Here is a 26040-nt window from a genome sequence, read left to right as displayed (position 1 = left end):
CCAATCCAGCTCTCTGCTATGGCCTGGGAGAGCAGTAGAAGATGGCCCAAGTCCTTGGGCCCCTGCACCCACGTGGGAGAGCAGGAAGAAGCGCCTGGCTCCTGGCTTCAGATTGGCACATTCCGGCTGTTGCGGCCATTTGGAGAGTGAACCAACGAAAAGAAGACCTTTCTCTGTCTTTCCCTCTCACTGTCTGTAATTCTACCTCTCAAATAAAATAAATAAAATCTTTAAAAACACTTTAAAAAAATAAGATATCCTTATTTGAAAGGTGGAGTTGTATAGAGAGGGAGAGACAGATTTCCGCTGCTGGTTTATTCTCCGAATGGTTGCAACAGCTAGGACTGGTCCAGGTTGAAGCTGGAGCCTGGACCTCCATCCAGGCTTCCCACGTGGCCATCATCTGCTGCCTCCCCAGGCCTGTTAGCAGGGAACTGGGTCGGAAGTTAATACAGGCTGTGGCATGTCAGCCTGCCGCACAGTAGTGCCAGTCCCCACGCCGCGCTGTTCCCCAGCACCGCAGCAAGGCCAGCTCTGGTGACCTGTGACTCCCTGCCCTGGGCACACCTGGCTGTTAGGATGACCCGCACCCCAGGTGGGCGCAGTTGCTGGGACACCCGAGAGAAGCCCCTGGGGTCTGACCCCCTCGGGCTCTGGGTGTTGGTCGTAGGCCTGGCAGCGCGCCATGAGCACATCTGGAATGAGAGCAGGCCCCTCAGATGTCGCCTGTGCTGTCCTGCGGGACACATCCTCCCTCCCAGACATCTGCTCGTGGGGCCGCAGCCAGCCTCTGGCGGGTGAGAGCCCTGGGAGAGGATCTTGGCTCTGGCTCCGCGACACCGCAGGCCTGCAGACCTGCACTTTGCGAGCGGCTCAGCTCCTGGGCAGGCAGCAGAGGGCAGCCTTGCTTCCCCGCCCAGCCCTGGAGAGCTCCGGTCCTCCCTGAGGTCACCGTCCTGGCCTGCAGTCTCTCAGAGCCAGCACTTCCTGTCCTCCCTGAGCTCTCTTACCACCCAGCTCCTGCGTTTCTGTTGTGATTCAGAACCGTGTGCCTCGGGCCGCCTGGGCCGCGGGAGCCCTCTTGTCCTGCCCTTGCTCCCTCCCGGCCTGGCGCCCCAGGGACGCTTGCCGACCTTACCTTGTGGCTTGTCTTGCAGAGGAAAAGAGCAGCGGGTTCCGGTTGAAGCCACCGACGCTGATCCACGGCCAGGCGCCCAGTGCAGGTGGGTGGCCACTGTGGAGGACGAGGGGACGGCTTTCCCACACCTTTCAGACCGCCCTGGGAGCCCTGGAGAGCTGCTCTGCAGGGAGCCTGTTTGGCCAGGGAGGCCCGGGCCAGCCAGTGGGAACCCTGTGCCCAGGAGAGGCAGGCCATCTTGGCATGAGCTGTTGGCCCCCCTGCCCAGCTCTCTACCCGCCGACCCCTGCTGAGCAGTGCGGTCATGCCCAGGGGCACTGCTTACCAGGGCAGCCACGGTGGTCTCTGAGCAGACACAGTCCGCAGTTACTGGGGAGTCACCCGTGAGCTTGCTGCCTCCCCCTCTCTGTCTCCTTGGCTCAGGAGTCCAGCACCAGGACAGCCGCTGTGCCTTGCTGCCCCTGTGGCTCCCCTGTCCCTGCAGTAGCCCACAGACCTGGCCCGTGTCACCTGGTCAGTCACACGTGAAAGCGGCAGTAGCCGCACTCGGCCAGTGTGGCCGTGGAGACGAGGTCGCCTGCCCCCTGCCCCCCTGCCCCGTCCTGCCTGCAGGGGCGTGGAACGGGCCCCTGGGCGGGGCTACTGTGCCTCCTGCAGGGGTGCAGGCCCTGGGAAAGCCACTTGTGTTGCAGGTCTTCCCAGCCAGAAGCCCAAGGAGCAGCAGCGGAGCGTGCTGCGCCCGGCAGTCCTCCAGGCCCCACAGCCGAAGGCCCTGCCGCAGACTGGTAAGAAGCCGCCGCCCGGGCACCCCACTTGGCACTGGGGACGAGGGATGAGGGACGGTTCTCCTTCAGCCCTGCCCCCACCCCAGCATGTTCCGCGGTGAGCCACTCCATGGCCTCCTGGAGCCCTCGGCTGAGAGCGGTGCTGGGGGCAGAAGCGCTTTGTTCATTCACCGCCTTCCTAACAGCCGGGCTGCCCCTGTGACAGTGGCGTGAGGCTTCTCCCTCTGAGACCCGCGGGGCCTTTGGATCAGCCGCCCGTACCCTGTGGCGAGGTTGGGGCCGCTCCTTCACCGTGGCTGCCAGGTCACCCTGAATTCGCTCCCCCTCTCCGGGCGCCTGCCTGTGGCTGAAGGAGGGAGGCAGCACGAGGAAAGGGGGAAGCCCCGGGCAGCTTGAGCACGGGGAGACGGCTGGACTCTGCAGCGCCCTGCTCCGGAGGGGCTGTGCCCTCGCGTGCTCCCTTGTTCCTTTCCCTCAATTAGCAGTAATGCTTTCAAGCACGCTGAAAATACACGCAGCTCTTTCTGGAATAAAGATAGGCTATCCCTGCCTCCCTGAGGTTTTTGTTTCAGGGTTTTTTCCTAACAATCTGTGACTTGTAGTCAAGATACCGCCTCCTTTCCTAAAAAAGGAGACAGCAGGGCAGCGTTCGGCCTAGCGCCTGAGATAGTGGTGAAGCACCCGGGTCCCAAGTCCGAGTGCCTGGGTTTGAGTCTCAGCCCCCCTCCCGATTCCGGTCGCCGCCTCCTGCAGACCCTGGGAGGCAGCACGTGGTGCCTGAAGTGTTTGGGTCCCTGCCACCCTCGTGGGAGACCTGGATGGCGCTCCTGTTTCCCAACTTCAGCCTGGCCCAGTCCCTGCTGCTGGAAACATCTGGGAGCGAACAAGCAGATAGAAGATGTCCCTGTGTGTGTGGGCAGGGGTGGGGGTCGGGGCCCTCAGTGGGCGCCCTCACTGCCCTGCTCTGCTTTTGCCCCGCAGTCCCAAGCAGCGGCACCAACGGGGTCAGCATCCTAGCAGACTGCGCCGGAGCGGCAGCAGCCTCCCCCGACAGCCCCGCCCGGAGGAGCCCCTCGGAACGTGCTGAGGAGGCACACGCACTGGAGGTCGGTGGGAGCTGGGGCGGGGAGCCCTGCGTGGGGGCCGCGGGGGGAGTGGGGGGTTCTGCCACGTCACAGGCTGCCCCGAGCCTCAAGCGGGGGCCTGCCGCGAGGCTTCCTGCATCAGCGCAGTGGTCTCCGTGAACAGCCGAGCCGGGCTGGCCTGGTCCCGTTCCCACTGGCGTAACCGTACCCGAGGCTGCGTGCAGGCTGAGCACTCAGCCCCGCTGAGGCCCTCGGCAGCCACGGTCAGGGCACGTGCAAGGGGGAGAGGGCGTGGGGAGGCGGCCGGCGGAGGGACTTGCAGCCAGCTTTGCTCTCACTCCCTGAGACCTGCGTTCACCCCTCTGAGGGCCAGTGCCCCCAGGAACCTGATGGCCCCATAGTCCCCACCCCCTAGAGGGTCGCCTCCCCCTCAGTTCACCACCCGGAAGGAAGCTTCTAGCCCGGAAAGCCGGGGGGCCCTGGTGCCATGGCAGAGCCGTAGCGGTGCCGGTCACCAGCCTGCCCTCCGCTGGGTGCCCGAGCTCCACATGTCCAGGGGAGCATCCTTGGCCCTGGCCCAGAGGCACAGCCTTTGCCTGGGAGATGTCTGGTTTCCGCCCCCAGATGCCCCTGGGGAGTCCAGTCTACACTGGCGAGTGAGCCAGCTGCGGTTCATGTAAGGAGCCTGGGACCCAAAGGGGTGTGCTTCAGTAGCTGCAGAGCCCGACGCCGGTCAAGAGCCGGTGACTGAGGCTGGCAGGAGTAGGGGGGAGGCAGCGGCACCGCAGTGTGGCGTCCCCCATTTGGAAAGCCCAGTGGTTGGGGCAGTTCTGGACCCTACCCATCCCCAGGGACGAGCTGCTGCCTGTGTTCCGTGCCCTCCGCCTCCTGGTAGGTAGGTGCCCAGGCTGCAGTAGTGCCAGTGTTGTCTCCAGTTAAGTGTGGCACGTCCCCGAGCCCCCCACCCTCGAGCCGCCGTTTGCTCAGCTGGGAAGATGGGAACGTGAGTGTGAGGGGTGCGGCTTGCAGTCGGGGGAGCCCAGCATGTGACTCCTCCAGGGTCCTGACGGGCACCGAGAGCTCACAGCTCTCTGGAGAGGTCCTGCTCCGTCCTGTCCCTGGGGTCTGCCAGCATCCCGTGTCCTTCCTGGGCCTCGCAAACAAGGACACTAGGGCAGCTGGGGTAGGGCAGGTGCAGGTCTGTTCCCTGGGCCTCCCTGGTGACTGAGGGCGGCTCTCAGGCAGCGTCTCCCAGGCCCTACTCCCTTCTTGGCGTCATGGCTCGCTGGCCCGTCCCACTTGGTGCCCCGTGCCTGACTGGCTGTGGGCCTGGGGGGAGCCACAAGGGCCACAGCATCTTGCCCCATCCCTGGCGGTGCCAGACACATTGTCCTTGCCTCTCGTGGTCAGGGGGCCGGAGCGTGGCGAGTGAGGCTTGGGCGGCCCTCGGGGGAGCTCCTGAGGCGGGGCTTCGCTGGGTCCTGTGTGCCGAGGTTAGACACTGGGGGGTGGGGAAGCGGTTCCTGGACCATCTGAGGTTGTGGTTGGGGCCTCAGGGTTCTCGTTGGTCTGATTGCAGCCCTGCCTGCTGTGTGTCCACTCAAGCACCGTGACCCTGCAGGCTCTGCCCGCCTGGGACGAGCACGTCGGGTGGGCAGACGGTGCCCAGAAGCCCACCCTGGAAGTGCATTCCCTGAGGCCTGCAGCCGGGCTGCGCAGAGCTTCCTGGCCGGCCAGGGCCCCTGAGCCCCCCACCCCCCGGGAAAGCGGTGTGTGCTCTAGGCGGTGCGAGGTGCGGGGCTGCCGCAGTCAGCGGGAGCGCAGTGGCCAGCGCGGGAACTCTGGCGAGCAGTGCAGGTGTTGTCGCGGCTGTGTGGCCGGCCGGCCCCTGGGTATGGGTGACCCCAGCCACCGGCCTTTCTCCCCTGATCCACTCTTCTCTGTCCTGGGCAAACCCTGCCTCACGTTTGTGTCGTGTACGCGGCCCCAGTTGTACAGCGAGCTGTGTCCTGTGGCATGTGGCGTGTGTGGCCAGCAGCTCAGATAGGCGAGCAAGCTCTGGGGACGTTTAGAGAAGTCTTCCTGTGTGGCCAGCGTTGCAGCAGCTTGGAGACGTAGAAGTAAAACGTGGCGGGCGCCCTCCGGCCGACCTCGGTGCCTGCAGCAGGCTATTCCCAGGCATTTCTAAGCTCCCGCACTGGAGGACTGCATTCGCGGGTCCCTGTGGCGGGCGGCGTGGTGTCCCCAGGGAGCATGCTGTGGCTCTCACCGTGCGGTCCGGCCGGCCTTCGGACCCCCGAGGAGACCCAAATCTGCGGGTGATCCAGTCCCTCAGTAAGGCCTCCACGCAACCTCACACAGACAGGGCCTCGCGTGACGTAGGCGCGGTGCTGCCGGGGGGGGGGGGGGGGGGTGGCGCCAGCCTGCGTGGTCCGTACTGCTGCGGCACCGCAGGCCTACCCTTACGAGCGAGTTGCAGCCTTCCCGCAGTGAGGCGCACAGCGGGTGCAGGGCGCTGGTTCAAGTTGTGCTTTTTGGAACTTTCTGGAATTCTCTCTTTCCTAAATATTTTCATTCCATAGTCAGATGCTGAGGCACGAAGAGCCCGCTGTACTTCCTCCGTCGTGTCTTCTGTCTTAAATTGCTGAGTGCCGCAGCTAACAGTGCGCGTCCCCCGGCCCCCAGCTCCCGGTTCTCACACGCGCTCTGCATTGTCTGTGTCCCAGGGCAGGTGTTTCTCGGGAGTACAGTTGGACAGTGATGTGCTCTTTGACAGCGTGTCCACCTTGACACAGACGTGTGCTCACTGGGGGCTGAACAGACCTGACACCCGGACAGGCTGGCAGCCACTAGGAGGCCTGCTGCCACCTGAGAACCCAGGGTGCCGTTGCTCCCCACCCTCTCCTGGTATTGCCTGCCCAGGCTGCCCCATAGTGCTCCCTACTGAGAAGCCACCCCAGCTGAAGACAGGAAGGAAGGCGGCTGGCCCACCGCGCCACCAGTGCCCGCCCCTGCTGGCCCCTGGTCAGGATCAGGGCCACGTGTCTGGTCAGGAGCCAGTGACATCAGGGCCTTCCTCCCGCAGCCCCCGGGAGGCTTGCCGCGCCGGCTGCAGGCTGCGCAGCGCCCCGAGGACTCGTGCTCCTTGGCCAGGAACCCGCACGAGGGAGCGGCGTGGCGTGAGCAGCGTGGCGTGGGTCGCTCCTGTTTCTCAGATTTGCTGGTTCCCTAGGAGAAGGAGTCCCGGAGAAATGAGGCCGGCAGGACTCTGGACGAGGAGGGCTGTGAGAAGCGAGAGCAGGCTGCTCAGCAAGCGTTCGTGTTTGGGCAGAACCTAAGGGACAGAGTGAAGGTGCGTGGCAGGGCGGGGCGCACTGCGGGGCGCAGGCGCGGGCCGGGCCCCGCTCCGGGTGACGGCTTCCTGTCTTCCCCAGCTGGTGAACGAGAGCATCGATATAGCCGACGTGGACTGTGCCGGGCAGCCCAGCGCAGACACGCCGGCCGCAACCAACTACTTCCTTCAGTACATCAGCTCCAGGTGCGCCCTGCGCCGCGGGCCGGCAGGAGTCAGGTGGTGGGAAGAGCTTCAGGCCCGGGGGGCCACTGTCTGCGTCCCTGTCGGGCCCGGGGAAGCCACGGCTGTCGGATCCAGGTCTCCTCAAGCCTCTCGTCCTGCGTTCTGGGCACAGCTGTGTGTGGGGCTGTCCCTACGGTGACCTGTGTGTGGCCCTCACCCCTAAGCAGAGTGGGATGCAGCTGCATCCTGTTAGCTGCGAGTTTCCGACCCCTGGGTGAAGCCCTGGCTGGCCCTGAGTTGGTGCTGCAGGTGGTGGCACTGGGCAGCAGCCAGCCGCGGAGCTGGTGGAATGTGCCTTTCCCGTCCGTAGGACAGGCGAAGGGTCTTTGTGTCTGACTGCTCGTGTGTGCACGCGTGTGCTCCGTGCATCCGTGCACGTGTGCCTGGCCCCACGCTCACTGCACGTCTTCTTTTCAGTGTAGAGAACTCGACCAACAGTGCCGACTGCTCCAGCAACAAATTTGTGTTTGGCCAGAACATGAGCGAACGTGTCTTGGTGAGTGGCCGCACTTGGAGGCCGGGAGGCTTTTAGCCGCAGGCCCAGGTTGAGGGGTGCGCGGGGCGGCCACCACGCCCCTGGGAGGTGACGGTGCTGTCGGTTGTTGGAGATTCAGCCTAAAGGTAGGGCAGCGCTGTGTTGCTGAGCCGGGCTGGTGGTCAGGGTTCTGCATCCTCCCGAGAGGCCAGCCGAGGTGCTCGTCCTCGGCCGTGTGCTGCTGGGCCACCGGAGTCCAGGGGACAGGACCTGGGTGCTCCCTGCCCAAGTCTAGGAACGCAGCTGCCAGCACCAGCGACGACTGCCGGCCCACAGCCCACCCAACCCAGGAGAGGGTTCTGGGTGCGGCCTGCTCCCTGTGTCCCTGTCCCTTCCCCGGGCGAGCGCACAGCCCCGCAGTGCACATGGGATTGCGCCGAGGCTGCGTCCCTGGCCCTCCGAGTGTTCCCGTCGTCGTCTGGGTTCACGTGGAGCGCGTGCGCCTCCTGCTTCTCTCCCACAGCAGCGCGCTCTCTCCTTTTTTTTATTTTCTCTGAGGTTTTTGTTTGTTTGAAAGAGTTACAGAGAGAGAGAGACATTTTCCATCCTCTGGTTCACTTCCCAAAAGATTGAAAGGACCAGGGCTGAACAGGCCAAAGCCAGGAGCGAGGAGCTTCCTCCAGGCCTCCCACGTGGGTGCAGGGCCCATCACCTGGGCCGTCTCCCACTGCTTTCCCAGGCCATTACAAGGAGCTGGATCAGAAGTGGAGCAGCCGGGACTCGAACCCGCACTTAACCCGCTGCACCACACCACCAGCTCCGCTCGTTCTCCTCTTTCTGTCACGAGGACGTGTTCAGGGAGTTGCCTCACGCAGGCCGCCACACAGGTGGCTCCAGATGACAAGGCCCAGCAGAGCCAGGAGGGGGCGTGTTTGGGGCTCCAAGCGCACTGCGGCGTGCTCCCCTGGAACGTGGAGGAGCCCTGTAGGGATGGGGCTCGTGAGGCACAGGGACCAGGCGGACGGCTGCTGAGGGCCGCTGCCGCGGGCCGGGGCCAGGCGTTGGCACCAGTAGCACACAGCATGCCCTCCCCCGCCTGCTTTGCTTCCCCGCAGAGTCCCCCAAAACTCAGCGAGGGCAGCTCCGAGGCCAGCAGGGAGCACGCTGCTGCCGACTCTGGGTCCGAGCCCTCGTCCCAGGAGGCCACCCCCGAGAAAGGTGCGTGGGGGCCCTGGCTGCCCACGGGGGTCGGGTTGGTGTGGGCTGATGTGTGACCGGGGCACAGGGCTCTGGGGCTCAGCACAGACAGGAGCTGTCCCTTCAGTGCCAGGGAGGGCTGTGCAGCAGCCAGCACCCTCCTCCTGCCTGTCCCTCGGGAGAGTCTCCCGCTGTCCTCTCCCAGCGGGGACCTGGAGACACAGCGCCGCCCTGCAGAGGCTCCGGCTGGGTGGCGGGGGTGTGGGGGCCTGTCCAGACAGCTCGTCCGGCGTCCTCCAGGCCAGAGCCAGCCTCCTGGCCCCTGCGTGGCCTGCCCTCACGAATAAGGAGTGGCTCTTGTTTAGTCGGTAACGTTTCAGAGTCCCTGGCCGAGTCAGCGGCGGCCTACACCAAGGCCACGGCGCGCAAGTGTTTGTTGGAAAAAGTGGAAGTCATCACCGGGGAGGAGGCGGAGAGCAACGTGCTACAGGTGAGGGCTGCGCGGGCCGGCCCCTGGCCCCCGGCCGTGGCCCGGGACGGGAGCTGTGTTCTGAGGCCTGCTCGAGGCAGGGCGGGGATAACACTGCCATAGGAACAGGACCAGCACTTCCGCTTGCCCCAGCATTCACAGCTGTCCCCGGGAAGGGTCCTGCCGCCCGCCCCCATCTCCCCTCTGCATGCACATGTCTGTGTTTTAAAGTATCCATTTCTGTGGAAGGTTGTATTCTGGAAATTCGTGTGTGTGTGTGTGTGTGTGACAGAGAGCTCCCACCCACTGGTTACTCCCCAAATGCCCACACGGCCAGGGCTGGGCCAGGCCTGGTCTCCCACGTGGGTGCAGGGGCCCATCCCCTCTGCCCCGCAGGGTACACCCAGCAGGAAGTCAGCTCAGAAGCAGAGACTTGGCCCGCCGTGCACGCCTTCCGCCCCATCCGCCCCATCCGCCCCATCCGCCCCAGTGCAGTGGGTCCCACTGTGCTCACGGATTGTGTGGCCCTCGGCACATTCTCGTCACCCAGAAGCCCCACCGGTCCCCGTAGCAGTCACTCCTCAGCCCCTGCTCACCACAAACCCTCCTGTCGGTGCCTGGCCCTACTGTGACGTTCCTCCAGTGGAGCCCCGCACCGTCTCCCCCGAGACGTCCTCCGGGGTCTGCCACGCGGACGGACCACTGCCGCTTTGCCCTCAGCAGCCGGTGCCTGCCTCGTGTGTGCTGTCTGCTGTTTCGAATGCTGTGGCTGTGCCCGTGGCGTCTGCCTCTTCTGCGGAAGTGCTTTTCGTGTCTGTGGGGTGGGCTTTCTGAGCCGGGCGGTGACTCCCTGTCCCCCTGCTGCGCCCCGTGGCCCCCAGCCCTTCCTCCCTCAGTGTCCGGTGGCTGTGATGTGGTTTTGCTGTGATTGTACTTTGTGTCTCTTTCGTGGCTGTCGTTTACCATGGCAGGATAGAGATACCAGCCCAGAGCAAGGGGCTGCCCCTGGTGGTGCAGGTGGCTTAGGAGGAGAGACGCCGGGCCCCTCCTCAGCAGGGCCCCACCGGGGCCCCCGCTCACCCCGAGGGCCCCCGTGTGTGTTGCAGATCCAGTGTAAGCTGTTTGTCTTCGACAAGACCTCGCAGTCGTGGGTGGAGAGAGGCCGGGGACTGCTCAGGCTCAACGACATGGCGTCGGCTGATGACGGGACGCTCCAGTCCCGACTGGGTGAGCTGCGGCGGCTGGGCTGCTCCCGCCTCCTGGAGGTGGGCAGCAGGGTTGGGGGGGCTTGGGGGAGGCGTGCTGCCCCCGCCCTTCCAGGACTCTCCGTGCCGAGGGAAGTCTGTCAACTTGGAAGCTCACTTTGCTGAGACGAGTGGCAGCTCCGCGGTGGAAGGAAGAGGCGGCAGTCCCTGGTCCAGGGCGGCCCCTTCACAGGAGACCTCGCTCGCGCGGGGGGGGGGTCCTTTCACTGAGGCCAGAGAGCAACTGTGCGTCCCACTGTGTGTCTCACGCTGGCTGGCCGTGAGCCTGGCCTCGTGCCCTAAGGTTTTCCTTTACAGTGAGGGCTGTTTTTCAAGAGCTTCTGCCCGAGTACTGCGCTGCAGCTGGTGCACGCACCCTCCTCCCTGTGCGGGCGTTGAGGCCGGTCCCGGTGCCTTCGTTACCGCTGTGGGGCACGCTTCTGGGGCCGTGGGAGCCGCGGGAAGCCTGGCAAAGCGAGCCTTGCGGCACCCGGCAGGAGGAAACAGGCGAGGGGCCTGTGCCCGGCGGGTGCCCACACTCGTCTTTTTCTCCGTCCAAGTCAAGGCGTCCTCAGGCCTTCATGGCAGCAGGGGGTTTGCCCGGCCGCGGCAGCGGCTCGCCCCCACCCGACCCCCGCTGGTGTGCTGTTCTTACACGCTCTGGCCCTGCGGTATCCGAGACCGGAGCAGAGCTGAGGACCGTCCCTCCACGCTGTCCACAGTCGCCCCACCCAGGACATCCTCTCCCTTTGTTTCTCCTCTTTTCAAAAAAAAATTGTACTTATTTTTAAATATTTTTTGAAAGAGTTCAGAGAGGGAAAAGGAGGGAGGGAAGGAGGGCGTGAGACAGCTTCTGTCCCCTGCTCCGCTCCCCGAATGGCCACGATCGCTGGAGCTAGCCCAGTCTGAAGCCAGGAGCCACGAGCTTCCTCTGCGTCTCCCACGGGGTGCAGGGGCCCCAGCGCTTGGGCACATTAGCAGGGAGCTGGATCTGAAGTGGAGCAGCCAGGACTCGAACCAGCGCCGTATGCAATGCTGGCATCTCAGGCAGCAGCTTGTGTGCTGCGCCACCGTGCTGGCCCGTGTTTCTCCCTCCTGCGTGTGAAGGGAGGGTGTGGGGAGCCTCGAGCCTCCAGCCTAGCCCTGCCCTCGCGGGCCCTCACAGGCCTTGGAGGTGGGCATCAGGAGCCGTGGCCGTCAGGCCCGGCCAGGCCGGCAGGAAGCTGCACTGAGCCAGCTCCAGAGAGGCAGCCGCTCCAAGCCGTCTGCCCGACTCTTGGCGGGAGCCCCCTGGAGCTTTCCTGTCTTCTCCCAAGAAAACCGGAGAGCAGGGCGGGGCTTGGCTCACGGTGGGGCAGTCAGGAGGCAGTCCGCTGCCATGGTGGCATTCTTGTCACACACCCAGAGTGCTGTGTCCACATCGAGTGTCCGCCTGCCTGTGGGGACCGGAGGCAGCCTGTGCAGCTTCGGGGCCGCCAGGGACCTCGGGGAGAAAGGCCTTGCCCGGCCGAGCTCTGCCCGGAGGCCGCGGCGGCCCGCGCTGAGCAGCCCGTCCATTGCAGTGATGCGGACCCAGGGCAGCCTGCGGCTGATCCTCAACACCAAGCTGTGGGCGCAGATGCAGATCGACAAGGCCAGCGAGAAGAGCATCCGCATCACGGCCATGGACACCGAGGACCAGGGCGTCAAGGTCTTCCTGATCTCGGTGCGCCTGGGGCCCTGGGCCGGGGGGCGGGACCCAGCCCTTCGGCTCTTCCCCGGGGCCGGGGCCCTCACCAGGGCACACAGACCTGTCGTCAGTGGCCCTCGCTGACCCAGAGACGTGGCTGGGACCCGGCGCTGTGTCTCGTGTCCCTCGGTCGTGTGAGCTGTGTGGACCCCTCTTCCTAAGCCCTGGCCCCGGCTGCAGCCCCAGGACCCTCCCAGCTGCCTGGGGTGGGCGGCGTCCATTCGCGGAGACAGCAGCCGCTCGTGCTGAGGAGCGCGCACGGGCCGCGGGGGCTCACGGCGCCCTGCCTCCCCAGGCCAGCTCCAAGGACACAGGCCAGCTGTACGCGGCCCTGCACCACCGCATCCTGGCCCTGCGCAGCCGAGTGGAGCAGGAGCAGGAGGCCAAGACGCCTGCCCCCGAGCCTGGGGCCGCCCCGTCCCACGAGGAGGACGACAGTGATGACGACGTGCTGGCTCCCTCGGGAGCCGCTGCGGCCGGTGAGCCGGGCGGGCGGGGCTGTGGGGCGCGGGCGGCCTGGGCGTGGGCTCCGTGCCGGGGCCCTGAGGTGAGGACGCTGCCTCCACAGGCGCCGGAGACGAAGGCGAGGGGCAGACGACCGGGAGCACATAGCGGCCGGGATGCTCCGCGCGCGAGGCTGCTGCTTTGTCCGTCTGTCCGCCGCCCGCCCTCCCCGCAAGCAGCACCCAGGCGGGCCGGGCACACACCTGGCGGGCGGCCTCGGCGGAGCTGCGCGTCCCGGTCCAAGCAGACTCGGGAGCTGCCTGACTGTGGTTGGGGACGTGAGCCCTCATCATATTGATGAGCAAACAAAAGAGCCTCCCTGAATTGAAACGGCACATTAGACTCGTACGGCTTCTCTCTGGGCGGGGCCGCCTCCTTTCTCCCCCGCCGCCGGGGGCCGGGCCTGGGGAGCGGCCGCGCGCCCTGTGCACAGGCGCGTCCACACTGGGCCTGGCGGACGTTTCGTTACTACTATCTTTATTTCCCGTTCCCATCTTCTGATTTGGGGTTTATATTTTACAGATCTTACGTTTTTTTATTTTCAAAGGCTTTGTTTTTGGTGTTTTGGATGAAGATGTTCTCGTGCGTGGGGCACACCCAGCTCCCTGACGACCCTGTCCTCCGTGTGGGCGGGGCTCTGTGGGGCTCACGCGGGCCCCACCCCAGGCTTCTCCAGGCTGCGTCACGTCACGGGGTGCTGAGGGCTTGGGCGCGCATCTGGCCTTGGCCTAGACAGTGCCCACGGGGCCCCGCCCCCTCCCCCACCCCCCGGCGTCAGGCAGCGGGGCCCTGCCCGGCCCTGGACGTCACGGCTCCCAAGCCTTTCTGGTGCTGGGGGCCTCTCGAGAGGCAGAGGACCCCAGCCAGGCCTTCCGGGGGGGGGGGGCCTGGCCGCAGACAACAGGCCACCCCACGGACACAGCACACTGTGGGGGCAGGAAATCTCCCACCCTCACTGCTGGGGCCCGCCCTGCCCAGCCCCCAGCAAGCCTGAGCCAGGGCCACGGCAGCCGCCCCTCCCCCCCACCGAGATTAGCCCCGTTTCTCTGCTAGTGACAAAAGCAGACGGTGCCCATGTTTCTGAAACATTTATGTAAGGTTGCAGGTGCGATGTGTTTGGGAACTGCATTCAACTCGGTACTGCACCCTGCCCTCCTGCATGCCCCAGGGGCCCCTGGGCTGCCTCCAGGCAGAGGGCACGCAGGGGCGCCCCTCCCCCTGGGGTCCTGTTCCAGCTCCCCTAGTGGCCCAGCAGGAGGCCTGGTCCTGCCGGTTCTGCAGCCTCAGCACCCCCACCCCACCCCACCCCGTGTCGGGCCCTGCCTCGGCCCAGTGAGGCATGGGGACGGGAGGCCCTGGGCTGGCAACAGCCAAGCCAGCGCGCTGCTCACAGCTGCCAGGCGCTGCTCATCATGGCCACGAACTCCTCGTCTGTGTCCACGGACGCGCTCAGGCCGCTGTAGTAATCCTGGAACTCGGCCAGCGTGACCTGGTGGCAGACAGGCTGTGAGGGGCACCCGAGCCCCGGCGGCTGCCTGGGGGAAGGGGCCCCGGCGGCTGCCCACCTGCCCATCCTTCTCCGAGGAGTCAAAGTTGTCCAGGAAGCGGCGGAGCACCTCGTCCTCTGTCCACTCCCCGCTGCGCACCTTGGGGTGGTTGCGGCCACTGTACACCCCGCGGAGGTCACCCAAGGTCACCACGCCGTCCCCACTGCGGTCCAGCTTGGCAAAGGCGGCGGCAATGACTGCCTCCCGGGCCTGGGACATGGGCGGCTGGGGGGTGGGAAAGGCAGTGAGCTGGTCAGGAGGTGGCGGAGTCCCCGCCCCTCCAGCCTGTGCGGGGGCCCTTGGGGACAGGAGGTGTGCTCACCCGCAGCGCCCGCAAGAACTCCTCCAGGTCCAGCGTCCCGCTGCCGTCGCGGTCCCAGCGTCTGCACACACTCTGGGCCTCAGCCTCGTCCAGGGCCAGCCCCAGCTTGGCCAGGCCCTGCCGGAGCTCCCCAGCGTCCAGGGATCGGCTCCCATCCCGGTCCAGGCGGCGGAAAAACCTGGGGGTCAGGAGACATGGTCGGACGGTGGTCACTGGGGTGGGGGCGGGGGCTGGGGGGTGCGACAGGGCCGCTCACCTGGCCAGGCCCTGGATACCTGCTGCCCCTCGGGCCAGGCACTGTGCCCGGAGCTTCTCCACAGTGGCGTCCGCAGTGTCCATGCTGGGTCAGGGCTTTGTGGGCAGCTGGAGGGGGAGGGGTCTGGTTGGGGCCAGGCCAGGGGCTGGGTGCCTCCCCACCCCCAGCTGACCGGCCGCTGCCTGCTCACCTGGCCTGTGTGTGTCCCGCAGTCCTGCCTGCTCTGCCCGGCGCTCACTGCGTCCTCTGTCTGCTGTGACCGTTGCTAAGGGATGTTGCTCTGGGGACAGGGTGGGGCCCCGGCTGTAAGTCTGTGCCTGAGCGGAGGGCGGGGCCGAGAGCAACAGGGCTGTGCTGTCCCCTGGGCCCCTGCCCACTCGGCGCCGCGGCGCCTACGCCTGGGCCAGAGCTGGGCACAGGCAGTGGGGCACCCCTTCTCAGCCACGGCCCTGCGGGGACTCGGGAGGCTCAAGACCTGATTCCTGCGTGACCCAGAGCAAGCTGAGGGCTGGGGATGGCCCAGGCCCGGGGCCCTGCTCTGGTTTGAATGTGGTTTGTCCCCTGGGGAACAGGCTGCGCTGGCAGCCCGTTAGGACCAGAGGCCTCCGGGGTGCTGTCCTGGCGTGTACTCAGTGCATCCGGTCTTGCGGCCCGTGGGCCTGTAGATTGTCTGAAGTGGGGTCTCTTGCACGCTCCCCGCCTATGGCCGTGGATGCCCGGCACCGCCTCTCCGCCGCCAGCAAGAAGCCTTGGCCAGAGGCAGCCCTGCGACCTTGGACCAGAACGTGAGCGAAAATAAAGGTTTCTCTGGAAGCCCTCCAGCCGCAGTCCTGTGTTCCTAGCAGCAGACCAGGCCCAGGCAGGGTCCTCACCTGGCCCCTGACACAAGCTGAGAGGGACCGAGGCCACCAGCGGCTGTGACCGGTGGGTGCCCGCACTGTGGGACCCTGCGCCTTGGACATGGTGCGGCCACATTGCCAGAAATGACCGTTGGCCAGTACAGACCGACCCGTAGCAGCCACAGGGCCCGGTGCGCCGCCAAAGCACAGCTGACGTAGCCGCACTGACGCTTCCCCCGGAGACACGTGACCGACGGCGGCCTCAGAGAAGCGCTGAGTGTGTGCGGGGTGGGCTTATCCGCACGGTGCACCCTGGTCCCACGGCGCGAGGTGTGGTGTTCTAGACCGCTCTGTGGGCCGCAGCCTTGGTGACTGCCGTTTGAATTGTTGGTTTGAGAGCAGGCAGATAGGGCCAGGGGCTAGGGCTGCAGCTGAGTTGGGGCCTCAGGCCAGGCCGCACGTGGGTCTGTGCTGCAGTCCGGAGCCAAGGCCAGGTGCTCCGACCTGGTACGTGGGTGGCGAAAGCCCCGCCCCACTGTGGTCTCTGTCACCAGCATGGGGGCGGGGCGGGGTAGGAATTGCCCCAGGAACCCCTCCAGAGTGGGAGGTGGCCACACGCCTGGGCCTCCCCTTTCGTAGCTGTGACGCTGTGTCCGCAGTGTGCCTGGCCACCTCCCAGCCCCCGGGCAGGGAAGAAAGGCCGAGGACCCAGGCTGAGAAGGCATCGGTTTATTTCTGAGCACGGACAGGCGCCAGCCGGCCTGGCCTTCGCACGCACAGCCCCCGCCGCATTCATCGCGAGGGGAGAACGGGCCATTGTTCCTGCACTGAGGGTTGGCTGCTGGATGCCAGGCGCGAGGCCGGGGGTGGCCACTGCCCTTCCCTGGGGCAGTTCCTGGTGTGACTACTCCCTGAGTGACAAGGCCTTCCCGCAGGGGGACACAGAGCAAGGCCAGGAGGGACGGTTGTAGAAACAGGAATGAAAAAATAGACTCTCCAGGGGATACCCGAGGGGGCTGGGTGCTGGCTGCAACGCTAGGCTGGCCCAGAGCGCCTCGTGGGATGTCCTGGAGGGGCCCTGGCTCCCTCCAGGGGCCCCCACCCCCGGGCCTGCCCGGGTTCCCGGGCTGTGACAGGCACTGGTGACAAGCAGGACGAGACAAAAACTGTCCATGTGGAGCTCACGCTCCGACCCTGAAAGAGGCCCACAGGGAATGCAGCGGGGAGTACAACGGGCTCCAGGTGAGGCGCGGGAGAAGGCAGCAGCCAGCGAGGCTTCAGGGACAAGGCCCCGTGCAAAAGCCCTGGGGCCGGCACCAGCGGGGAGAGGTAACGCGTGGCTGCCCGCTCTTCCGTCGGGGTTGGAGACGGGAGGAAAAGGAACCAGTCAAACGGCAGAGCTTTGAGGCTCCCAGTTCCGGTCTGGGATGAAGAGGTAAGATCAAACCTGGCGGTGAGCCCCTGCGCCCCGCTTGGAAGCCGCCTGTCAGCCGTCGGTCCTTGCGTGCGCCGGGGCTCCTCCCCGCGCTCCGGAACCTGCGCCCGCCCGGAGCTCACACCGTGGTCCCGAACGCCGCAGGCTGCAGGTGCCCGCCGGCCGGCTCCTCCCCGGCGCTGTTGGCAAGGGGCGGGCCGGGCCCAGCAGGGCCGCCGGCCGGCAGGGGCCCCAGGCGCTCGGCCTCAGCCAGGGCGGCCAGCAGCGCGGCCAGCGGCGGCCGGCGCCGACAGATGTCCTGCAGCAGCTCGGCCCGGGGCTGCAGCTGGCCGATGAGCTCGTCTCTCCGGCGCACGGCGGCCTGCAGGCTGTGCACGGCGGCCTCGGCGGTCAGCAGCTGCTCCCGCAGAGCGGCGATCTCGCTGGCGGGCAAACCAGAGGGCGGGGTCAGGGGGCCTGCCCAGCCCTGCAGCGGCGTCAGGGACTGCACGTTGAGCCCCTGACCGCGTACCCCAACCCCGGACTTCAGCCTCCAGAGCCACGAGTCAATCTCATCGGTTCAGCCGCCCAGGTGCTCTGTCGGGGCTGCCCAGGCTGAGCGGCCCTCAGCACTGCCCCCTCTTCTCTGGTTGCCCGGAGCCGCCGCCTCCAGGAAGCCTTCCCGGTGCACCCCTACCACAGCCTGCTTCCCAGCTGGAGGGCGGAGCGCTCTGCGCCCCGTGCTGCCCCGTACCGGTTCCAGGACGGCCTTGTCTGCAGTTAGCCACACACACCTGTGCACGTCCACCTTCCACAGCGGTGGCTGACCCGAGGCTCCTGGTGCGGGCATGCGACCCCACCGGCAGTCGGGACGCCACGAAAATGCGCACGGTTGCCCCTGTCCTTCCTCCCTTCCCAGCCTCCGCCCACCTCCTCCAAGAAGTCCACCTGGCCGCGCCCGGGCCTCACCGGTCTTTGGCGCTGCCCAGTTCCTCCAGGGCGGCGCGCAGCTGCTGGTCGTGGCGGGCCAGGCGCTCGGCCTGGGCGCGCACCGTGCGCTCCGCCGCGTCCAGCCGCGCCTCCAGCTCCGCCGCGCGCCGATGCACGGCCGCCAGGTGCGCGTTCGCCTCGCGGATCTGCAGCGCGGGCGGCGCCGACATGGCCCCGGCCGCGGTCCGGGCCCGGCCACGCCCCCGGGCGTCCCGGAACCGGCACAAGGCCCGCCCGCTCGAGAGCTACGCCCCTCGGGGCCGCGGCGCTATTGGCTGCGGCCCCCGCCAGGGCCGGTCCTCGAGACCGCCCTTGAAACCCCGCCCCCGAGGCCGCTCGGGCCCTGATTGGTCAAGGCCCTGAAGGGCAACGCCTCCTCGTGGGCCTCGTCCTCCCATTGCTCGCTCAGCTCAGGCTCCGACGATCGGATAGGTCCACCCCTTCGCGCCGGGCCCCGCCCTACTACGCCCGGATTGGTCTGACCGCGCTCACTTTCCATGCTCGGCCACGCCTCCTACGACCTGTACTGGATTGACCTAGGCCCTATCGGGTTACCCCTCCAGTTCTGACCACGCCCCCAGGGCCTGCGCAAACTTCATCCAGCCCAGAGCTGACACAGGCAACAGGTTGGGCACAGGCCACGTCCTGCTCACATCCTCGCTCTGGGATTGGTCAGTTTACCATTAAGCCCCACCTCTGATGCTGGCCCCGCCCCCAAATAGTGGCACGCGGTTGATTTCGGCGTAGGGGCAGGCTAAGCGGTGTGACCACGCCCCATGCAGGTTCTGGCGCTGCGATTGGACACATCGCCGCCGTGCCCCACCCCTTGATTACGTCTCCAGCCTATCAGGAGGAAGCGGGCCTCGTCGGCGCACGGGGATAGGCGTACAGCTGTCTCAGTTCCGCCCCCAGCTTAGGCCCCGCCTCTGTTAGTACCTAGGATCCGCTGAAGAGCGACGGCGAAACCTGTCTTCACTAAACCTGTCTTCACTAATCGCCGTCCACCTTGGGGCATCAGTCCGGCGGTGCGCGCGCAGCCCCCTCACGCCCAGCCTCTGCCGCGTGGGCGCGCGACTTGTGTTCGTGTCCACGGCTCTCAATAAAGTTGCGCGCTTGTTGCCGTGCCAGCCTCCCGGAAGGAAGGCTGCGCGCGCCGCCCAGGAAGTCTCGCGAGAGCCGGCGGCCGCTGTCCTTGGGCGTGCGGGGAGCCCTGGGAGTCCGCTGTGCGGGGCCGGCAGCGCGCGGGACCATGGCGCGGAGGCTCCTGAGTCAGTACACGGACATCCCCGATGGCACCGACTGCCACCGCAAGGCCTACGCCAGCACCAGCATCGGCGGCGCCGCGGGTGAGCGCGGGCGGGGGCTGTGGACGGGGTCCCGGGGGGGGGGGCGGGGGTCCTGCACGGAGACACGTGGTCGTCTGGGGGGCTCCTGGGCGGCCGTGGGGGCTCCCGAGGGAGAGACGCGGGGGTCCTGGCGGGGTCGGAGGGCGCAGGCTGGTCACTGGGCGGTGAGTGCGGCCGCTGGGGCCGGGGCCTGGGGGAGGCCTGAAGGGGTCGTGGCGCGGGTGTGGGGTCGTCCCCCGTGAGGCTGTGAAGGTCGCGGGTGGCTGAGGGCTTTGAGGGACAGAGGCGTTGCGTGCTTTCCGTGAGACCTCCAGGGAGGGCCTGAGCAAGCCGGGGGGGCCCCCACGACCCTGCCTCGGGGGTCCGGTCCGTGGGTTGGGGTCCGCCGTCTCCTGCGCGCCTTGAAGACTGGCCCCGTTCTCCGTGGAAACTCGAGGCCCCGGAAGACCTTGAACTTGCCCCAGGGGTCTCCCGGGGGAGGGCTGAGGCGGGGGAGGGGGCCTCAGCGCGGGGGGTCATTGCTGAGGGCTCTGGTGGGGGAGGGACCCCGGAGGTCTCCCCCGTGGCTGCAGGGGCCTCAGCAGGGAGCCGGACCGGAAGTGGAGCAGCGGGGTGGGGGGCAGACTTGGGGGTGGTCCCTGGCTTCCCTGAATCCCGCCAGGGCAAAGCCTGGGTCTGTGCCGCTCGCTTTCCCCGGATCCCTCGGGGGTCCTCCCTGACCACCGCCCACCCCCCCACACTCGGGGTCCTCCCCTGACCACCCCCACGCCCACCCCTCGGGGTCCTCCCCTGACCACCGCCCACCCCCCCACACTCGGGGTTCTCCCCTGACCACCGCCCACGCCCCCCCCTCGGGGTCCTCCCCTGACCACCCCCACGCCCCCCCCTCGGGGTCCTCCCCTGACCACCGCCCACCCCCCACACTCAGGGTCCTCCCTGACCAACCCCCCACACAGGGGTCCTCCCTGACCACCCCCCCCACACACAGGGTCCTCCCCTGACCACTGCCCACCCCCGGGGTCCTGCCTGACCACCGCCCATCCCCCCACACTCGGGGTTCTCCCCTGACCACCCCCCACACACAGGGTCCTCCCCTGACCACTGCCCACCCCCGGGGTCCTCCCCTGACCACTGACCACCCCCCACACTCAGGGTCCTCCCTGACCACCCTCCATGCCCCCACCCCCCGGGTCCTCCCCTGACCACCCCCCCACACACAGGGTCCTCCCTGACCACCGCCCACCCCCCCACACAGGGGTCCTCCCCTGACCACCGCAAACTCCCCACTCAGGGGTCCTCCCCCGACCACTGCAAACTCCCCACACAGGGGTCCTCCCCTGACCACCACCCACCCACCCCCCACTCAGGGGTCCTCCCCTGACCACCCCCACCCACCCCCACTCAGGGTCCTCCCCTGACCACCGCCCACCCACCCCCACTCAGGGTCCTCCCCTGACCACTGCAAACCCCCACACAGGGGTCCTCCCTGACCACCCCCCACACACACAGGGTCCTCCCCTGACCACTGACCACCCCACACACACAGGGTCCTCCCCTGACCATTGACCACCCCCGGGGTCCTCCCCTGACCACCCCCCACACTCAGGGTCCTCCCTGACCACCCTCCATGCCCCCACCCCCGGGGTCCTCCCCTGACCACCCCCACACACACAGGGTCCTCCCTGACCACCGCCCATCCCCCCACACAGGGGTCCTCTCCTGACCACCGCAAACTCCCCACTCAGGGGTCCTCCCCCGACCACTGCAAACTCCCCACACAGGGGTCCTCCCCTGACCACCACCCACCCACCCCCACTCAGGGTCCTCCCCTGACCACCCCCACCCACCCCCACTCAGGGTCCTCCCCTGACCACCGCCCACCCCCCACATTCTCCTGGGGGCGGTGATTTGGTTCCTGTCGGGCTTCCCCAAGCTCGGGCGCCCCTGGGTGGCAGGGAGCCTGAGCCGCCAGCTTTCCAGGATCTGAGGGCGCAGGGCCTGGGAGGGGGTGGGTGAGTGGATGGGTGGACGGGCAGCTGTGGGTGCACAGGGCCTGGGAGGGGGTGGGTGAGTGGATGGGTGGACGGGCAGCTGTGGGTGCACAGGGCCTGGGAGGGGGTGGGTGGGTGGACGGGCAGCTGTGGGTGCACAGGGCCTGGGAGGGGGTGGGTGGGTGGACGGGGCAGCTGTGGGTGCACAGGGCCTGGGAGGGGGTGGGTGGGTGGACGGGCAGCTGTGGGTGCACAGGGCCTGGGAGGGGGTGGGTCGGTGGACGGGCAGGACCTGTGACAGGTGGACAAATGAAGGGGGCCCCTCTCGGCACACAGTGGCTTTCTGAATGAATGAATGAATGAATGGGCAGCTGTGGGCCCGCAGGGCCTGACCCCCAGGGGGTGAGTGAGTGGGTGAGTGGATGTGTCGAGGTCGTGTGCTGGAGGCAGCAGGAGAGGGGGCGGGGCCACGAAAGCTCTGACCAGTGGAGACCTGGTGGTGTGGGGACTCCTGGGCAGGCCTGGGGTCTCCGTGGGGGCGATGCCAGGTCGTCCGTTCCCAGTCCAGGGCTTTGGAGGTGAGCGGGGGTGTGGTCAGTAAGGGGCCCCCGCTCAGGATCCTTCCAGGCTGGGGCGTGTGCGTGTGTGCATGTGTGCCCACACGTGTGTGAGCTGGGGTGGGACTGAGGGCGGGGGGGCCTTGGGGAGCCCTGGGTGGGACTGAGGGCGGAGAGGGCCTGGGGGAGCCCTGGGGTGGGACTGAGGGCGGGGGCCTGGGGGAGCCCTGGGGTGGGACTGAGGGTGGGGGGGGGAGGCCTGGGGAGCCCTGAGGTGGGACTGAGGGCGGGGGCCTGGGGGAGCCCTGGGGTGGGACTGAGGGCGGGGGCCTGGGGGAGCCCTGGGTGGGACTGAGGGCGGAGAGGGCCTGGGGGAGCCCTGGGGTGGGACTGAGGGCGGAGAGGGCCTGGGGGAGCCCTGGGGTGGGACTGAGGGCGGAGAGGGCCTGGGGGAGCCCTGGGGTGGGACTGAGGGCGGGGGCCTGGGGGAGCCCTGGGGTGGGACTGAGGGTTGGGGGGGAGGCCTGGGGAGCCCTGAGGTGGGACTGAGGGCGGGGGCCTGGGGGAGCCCTGGGGTGGGACTGAGGGTGGGGGGGGAGGCCTGGGGAGCCCTGGGGTGGGACTGAGGGCGGGGGCCTGGGGGAGCCCTGGGGTGGGACTGAGGGTGGGGGGGAAGCCTGGGGGAGCCCTGGGTGGGACTGAGGGTGGGGGGGAGGCCTGGGGGAGCCCTGAGTGAGACTGAGGGTGGGGGGGGGAGGCCTGGGGGAGCCCTGGGTGGGACTGAGGGTGGGGGGGGAGGCCTGGGGGAGCCCTGGGGTGGGACTGAGGGTGGGGGGGAGGCCTGGGGAGCCCTGGGGTGGGACTGAGGGCGGGGGGGCCTGGGGGAGCCCTGGGGGGGGGCCTGGGGGAGTCCTGGGTGGGACTGAAGGTGGGGGGGGGCCTGGGGGAGCCCTGGGGTGGGACTGAGGGCGGGGGGGGCCTGGGGGAGCCCTGGGTGGGACTGAGGGGGGGGCCTGGGGGAGCCCTGGGTGGGACTGAGGGCGGGGGGGCCTGGGGGAGCCCTGGGTGGGACTGAGGGCAGGGGGGGGTCTGGGGGAGCCCTGGGGTAGGACTGAGGATGGGGGGGGCCTGGGGGAGCCCTGGGTGGGACTGAGGGTGGGGGGGGCCTGGGGGAGCCCTGGGTGGGACTGAGGGCGGGGGGGGGGTCTGGGGGAGCCCTGGGGTAGGACTGAGGATGGGGGGGTCTGGGGGAGCCCTGGACACGCAGGCCTGGCTCTGTCCACCTCCCTGAGGTCAGCAAGCTGCGGAGCACTGTCCCCGTGGCTCCCGCGTCCCCTCTGGGCAGTGGGGAGCAGTCCAGCCCTCTGCGGGGTCTGAAGCTGCTTGCCCTCCTGATGAGTGGACAACCCAGCGGTGAGGCCGCCGTTTGGAGAGCCGCGCCTGAGTGCCCGGTTTCAAGTCTCAGCTCCAGTTCTGACCCCGCCTCCTGCTAGTGCCCAGCTTGGGGGGCCACAGGGGGCAGCTGGGAACCTGGAGCGCCCCCCGCCACCCTCGGGAGACCCTCCTGATGGCTTATGACCCCGCCCTGACTGTGGCCTGAGGGCATTTGTGGAGCGACCCAGCAGGTGGCAGATTCTCTCTCTTTCTGCTTCTTAAATAAATAAAGATTTGTATTAAATCTTCCATCAGCTGGGTCACTCCCCAGATGGCCCGAGGCTGGGCCAGGCCGAAGCCAGGAGCTCCATCCGGGTCTCCCACGTGGGTGCCGGGGCCACTGCTCTCCCAGGCCATACCGGGAGCTGGATCGGAAGTGGAGCAGCTGGGACTCGAACCGGCGCCCAAATGGGATGCCAACATTGCAGGCAGCGGCTTTACCCACTACACCACAGCACCGGCCCCCTATTTGTTTTTAAATAAAAATTAATCTCCCGGCACCGATGGCCCCCCCAGTCCTGTGTGTTCCGGGGCTGAGTCAGACCCTCCTGGCTTCCAGGGCGCCCACTGGGCGACCTCGGGCAGCTCCGGGGGCCCTGGGGAGGATGAGGGGACGACGGCCACCCCGTCGCGCAGTGGCGCCTGGGATGTGCGGGTCTGCCCGACGGGTCCCCAGCAGTGGGGGCTGCACCAGGGCTGGGACATGGCCCTCACCGCCCACCCCCGCTGGGCGCCGCACATGCGCAGGGCACGGCAGGGGCAGGTGACACGCTGGCCGGCGGCAAGGCCAGGCGGGCATGGGCCGCAGCCAAGGCAGCCAGGTGCGAGGGACGGGCCCAGGCCCGAGCCGCCAGCGGGGAGGGGGCCGGGAGGGGCAGGAGGAGGCGTTGGCAGCCCCAGGAATGCCGCCGGGGAAGGGCAGGGGAGCGCTGCCAAGCAGGATTAGGCCGGGAGCCCTGGGCCCACGGGAGAATGCAGCCTTTGATGGCAGCCGGGAGCCTGCGTGGAGCTGCCTCCCCGTGTCCAGCGCCCTGCTCGGGCCGGGCTGGGCCCCCAGGGGAGCCGCGGGCCTGTGGGTGAGAGGAGTCCAGCTCACGGATGCCGCCTGGGCAGGGGACGGGTGAGGACCCAGGGAGGGAGGCGCCGGGCCCCCACCTGGCCACTCCGCAGCACTGGGCCCAGGGCTGAGCAGCCTCGTCCGTCTCGTCTCTCCGCAGGCCTGACCTTCTCCGCCTATAGCCTCGCGCTCAAGCCCCCAGGCTCCATCCTCGAGGGCGTGGCCAGGGCCGGACGCCACACGTTCACTGCAGGTGCCCGGGTGGGCGGGGCTTCTCCTGGGGCACTTCCGGCCCAGTCCCTCCGTCCCCCTCAGCACACAACCAGGGCCTGCGCTGTGTCCCGCAGCTGGGGCGGGAGCGCTCAGGAGGACGGGGGTGGGTGGTGGGGCGTCCGGGCCCCTGACCCAGTGCCCGCCCTCTGCTCCCCCCAGCGGCCATCGGAGCCGTGTTCAGCCTCGCCTCCTGCGTCAGCGCCCAAGTCCGCGAGAAGCCCGACGACCCCCTGAACTACTTCATCGGAGGCTGCGCCGGAGGCCTGACCCTGGGAGCACGCAGTGAGTGCCTGTCCATCCCCCAGCCCGGCGGGAGGACCCCTGACCCTGCTGACCCTGCCTCTGTCCCAGCTGCGACAGCTCTGCTGCCAGAGCACCCACCGCCAGCCAGGGCCCTGCACGACCCACCCGCTCCCCTCCCTCGCTCGCCCCGCGCCAGCCCCACAGGCCTCTCCCCGCCCTCGGTTCTGCCTCAGGGCCTTTGCGCCTGCTCTGCTTCTGCCTGGAATGCGCCCCCCACCCCGCCGTGTCGGCTCTCCCCTCGCTGTTCCAGCCCCCTTGTGCACAGTGTGGCTCCCGCCATCTGCCAGCCACAGGCCCCTGGTTGGTAAACAGACAGGAAGTGGAGGTCCTGGCACTCCCTCCCTCTCCCCGCACCCACGACGGGGCCAGGAACGTGGCTCGAAGTCACCCAGGGACAGTAGCCCTGGGCAGGCAAGAGGTGACCGGAGGAGCAGGGCCCGCCGCCGTCCCGCCGGGGCCTGTCGGGGACAGATGGGCACAGATGGGCACAGAGGGAACACCTGGCCAAGCCTGGCCCCTGCGCCACCCCGTCGGGCTGTGCGCCAGCGTGTGTCCCCGCAAGCCCCGGCCTTCACGGCAGGAGAGCTCGTGGGCGCAGACCCCGGGGACGCTGTGGCGCTGCCTGGCTCCCTGCCTTTCCCCAGCCCTGGCTGGTGTGGGTGGGACGAGGCAGCCCGGGTTCCTGCCGCGGGAGGGGGCCCGTGCATGCCCCGCCCCCCGTCCCGGGACTCTCCTGCACCTGCTGGAAGATTGATTCAATCCCCAAGCCTGCCACACCTTGGGCAAGGGTCCTCCCGTGGCTGGGAGAGGCCTGACCTCGCCCCCCCTCTCGCAGCTCACAGCTATGGGGTTGGCGCCGCCGGCTGCGTGTACCTGGGCACCATGGCCGCCCTGGTCAAGATGGGCCAGCTGGAGGGCTGGGAGCTGTTGGCAAGACCCAAGGTGTGAACCCTCTGCCGCGGCGCTTCTAGAAATAAACCTGCGTGTACCTGCATGAGCCTGCGTGTGCGTGTCCGTCCATGGGGAGGCAGGCACACACCGCGGCCGCCGCCCCGGCGCTGGATCGGGAGGAACCAAAGGAGAAAGCCCCGTGCACGCGGCCGCCAGCCCAGCCCTGGATCTGCTCCCAGCAAGGCCAAGGGCGCCGCCGTGGCCCTGCAGAAGTGGGAGGGCGCCAGGAGGGGAGGCCTGGCCCTGGGGCGGTGCACAGCCGGCTCGCGGGCAGGGCGGGAGCGTGCGCTGGCCCACCCGTGCGTGGAAGCGGCCTGCCTGCAGTCACGGGCATTGCCCACTCCAGGCCTGTCCCCAAAGCCAACAGCGTGCAGGAAACAGCCAGGCCCCACGCACGGCCCCAGCTCCAGATGCCTGGGCGTTGGAGCGGAGAGCCCGGATGGCCTGGCTCGGAGCCTCGTCCTCTGCTGGACTGGGGGGGGAGGGGGGTCACAGGGTTGGCCAGGTGAGGGGAGCGCCCCGCCGTCCTCGCCCGCTGCCTGTCAGCCGAGTGATTT

At 68.1% G+C, this 26040-nt stretch overlaps 4 protein-coding genes across 14 annotated transcripts in view; 2 read left to right on the top strand and 2 right to left on the bottom strand.

Annotated features, from left to right (window-relative positions):
• Positions 1–12538, top strand: part of RANBP3 (RAN binding protein 3) — a 47171-nt gene extending 34633 nt beyond the window's left edge. For 6 of the 10 annotated variants that reach the window (XM_070058720.1, XM_070058718.1, XM_070058721.1 and 3 more), the window contains 12 exons: positions 1158–1223; positions 1831–1923; positions 2905–3029; positions 6241–6360; positions 6443–6546; positions 7003–7081; positions 8176–8278; positions 8623–8747; positions 9833–9953; positions 11533–11675; positions 11995–12178; positions 12268–12538. In XM_070058720.1, the coding sequence (XP_069914821.1) occupies positions 1158–1223; positions 1831–1923; positions 2905–3029; positions 6241–6360; positions 6443–6546; positions 7003–7081; positions 8176–8278; positions 8623–8747; positions 9833–9953; positions 11533–11675; positions 11995–12178; positions 12268–12311 (1307 nt within the window). In that variant the 3' untranslated portion in view covers positions 12312–12538. The remainder of the gene's footprint in view (positions 1–1157; positions 1224–1830; positions 1924–2904; positions 3030–6240; positions 6361–6442; positions 6547–7002; positions 7082–8175; positions 8279–8622; positions 8748–9832; positions 9954–11532; positions 11676–11994; positions 12179–12267) is intronic. The other 4 variants (XM_070058722.1, XM_070058719.1, XM_070058723.1 and 1 more) reach the window with 1 other exon arrangement.
• A 737-nt stretch (positions 12539–13275) lies between these two features.
• CAPS (calcyphosine) lies at positions 13276–15561 on the bottom strand. Of its 2 annotated transcripts, NM_001082644.1 has the most exon segments (5): positions 13276–13692; positions 13769–13975; positions 14073–14250; positions 14329–14435; positions 14519–14543. In NM_001082644.1, coding segments are annotated over 4 exon segments (570 nt in total). In that variant the 5' UTR covers positions 14412–14435; positions 14519–14543; the 3' UTR covers positions 13276–13590.
• Positions 15562–15881: 320 nt separating this feature from the next.
• On the bottom strand, positions 15882–17852 carry VMAC (vimentin type intermediate filament associated coiled-coil protein). The gene is made up of 2 exons (XM_051829201.2): positions 17551–17852; positions 15882–17024 (listed from the first exon to the last, which is right to left on the bottom strand). Exons 1-2 carry the CDS (start codon positions 17739–17741, stop codon positions 16721–16723), a joined length of 495 nt encoding a protein of 164 aa, XP_051685161.2. The 5' UTR covers positions 17742–17852; the 3' UTR covers positions 15882–16720.
• A 630-nt stretch (positions 17853–18482) lies between these two features.
• Positions 18483–25529, top strand: NDUFA11 (NADH:ubiquinone oxidoreductase subunit A11). Its single transcript, XM_070058726.1, has 4 exons — positions 18483–18917; positions 24117–24209; positions 24389–24511; positions 25368–25529. The coding sequence occupies exons 1-4, from the start codon at positions 18821–18823 to the stop codon at positions 25478–25480; spliced, it is 426 nt and encodes a 141-aa protein (XP_069914827.1). The 5' UTR covers positions 18483–18820; the 3' UTR covers positions 25481–25529.
• The last annotated feature ends 511 nt before the right edge of the window (positions 25530–26040 follow it).

The sequence above is a fragment of the Oryctolagus cuniculus genome, chromosome 16, assembly GCF_964237555.1.
Source record: "Oryctolagus cuniculus chromosome 16, mOryCun1.1, whole genome shotgun sequence".
Lineage (NCBI taxonomy): Eukaryota > Metazoa > Chordata > Mammalia > Lagomorpha > Leporidae > Oryctolagus > Oryctolagus cuniculus.
This window is presented reverse-complemented; position numbering and strand designations above follow the sequence as displayed.

Coding starts and splice junctions, on each gene's coding strand:
- VMAC (XM_051829201.2), bottom strand. CDS start 17,741: ATGTCGGCGCCGCCCGCGCTGCAGATCCGCGAGGCGAACGCGCACCTG. Junction 17,025..17,550: donor CTGGGCAGCGCCAAAGACCG/GTGAGGCCCGGG, acceptor TTTGCCCGCCAG/CGAGATCGCCGCTCTGCGGG.
- NDUFA11 (XM_070058726.1), top strand. CDS start 18,821: ATGGCGCGGAGGCTCCTGAGTCAGTACACGGACATCCCCGATGGCACC. Junction 18,918..24,116: donor CAGCATCGGCGGCGCCGCGG/GTGAGCGCGGGC, acceptor GTCTCTCCGCAG/GCCTGACCTTCTCCGCCTAT. Junction 24,512..25,367: donor CCTGACCCTGGGAGCACGCA/GTGAGTGCCTGT, acceptor CCCCTCTCGCAG/CTCACAGCTATGGGGTTGGC.
- CAPS (XM_051829190.2), bottom strand. CDS start 14,411: ATGGACACTGCGGACGCCACTGTGGAGAAGCTCCGGGCACAGTGCCTG. Junction 14,251..14,328: donor GGTATCCAGGGCCTGGCCAG/GTGAGCGGCCCT, acceptor CCTGACCCCCAG/GTTTTTCCGCCGCCTGGACC. Junction 13,976..14,072: donor AGTTCTTGCGGGCGCTGCGG/GTGAGCACACCT, acceptor CCCACCCCCCAG/CCGCCCATGTCCCAGGCCCG.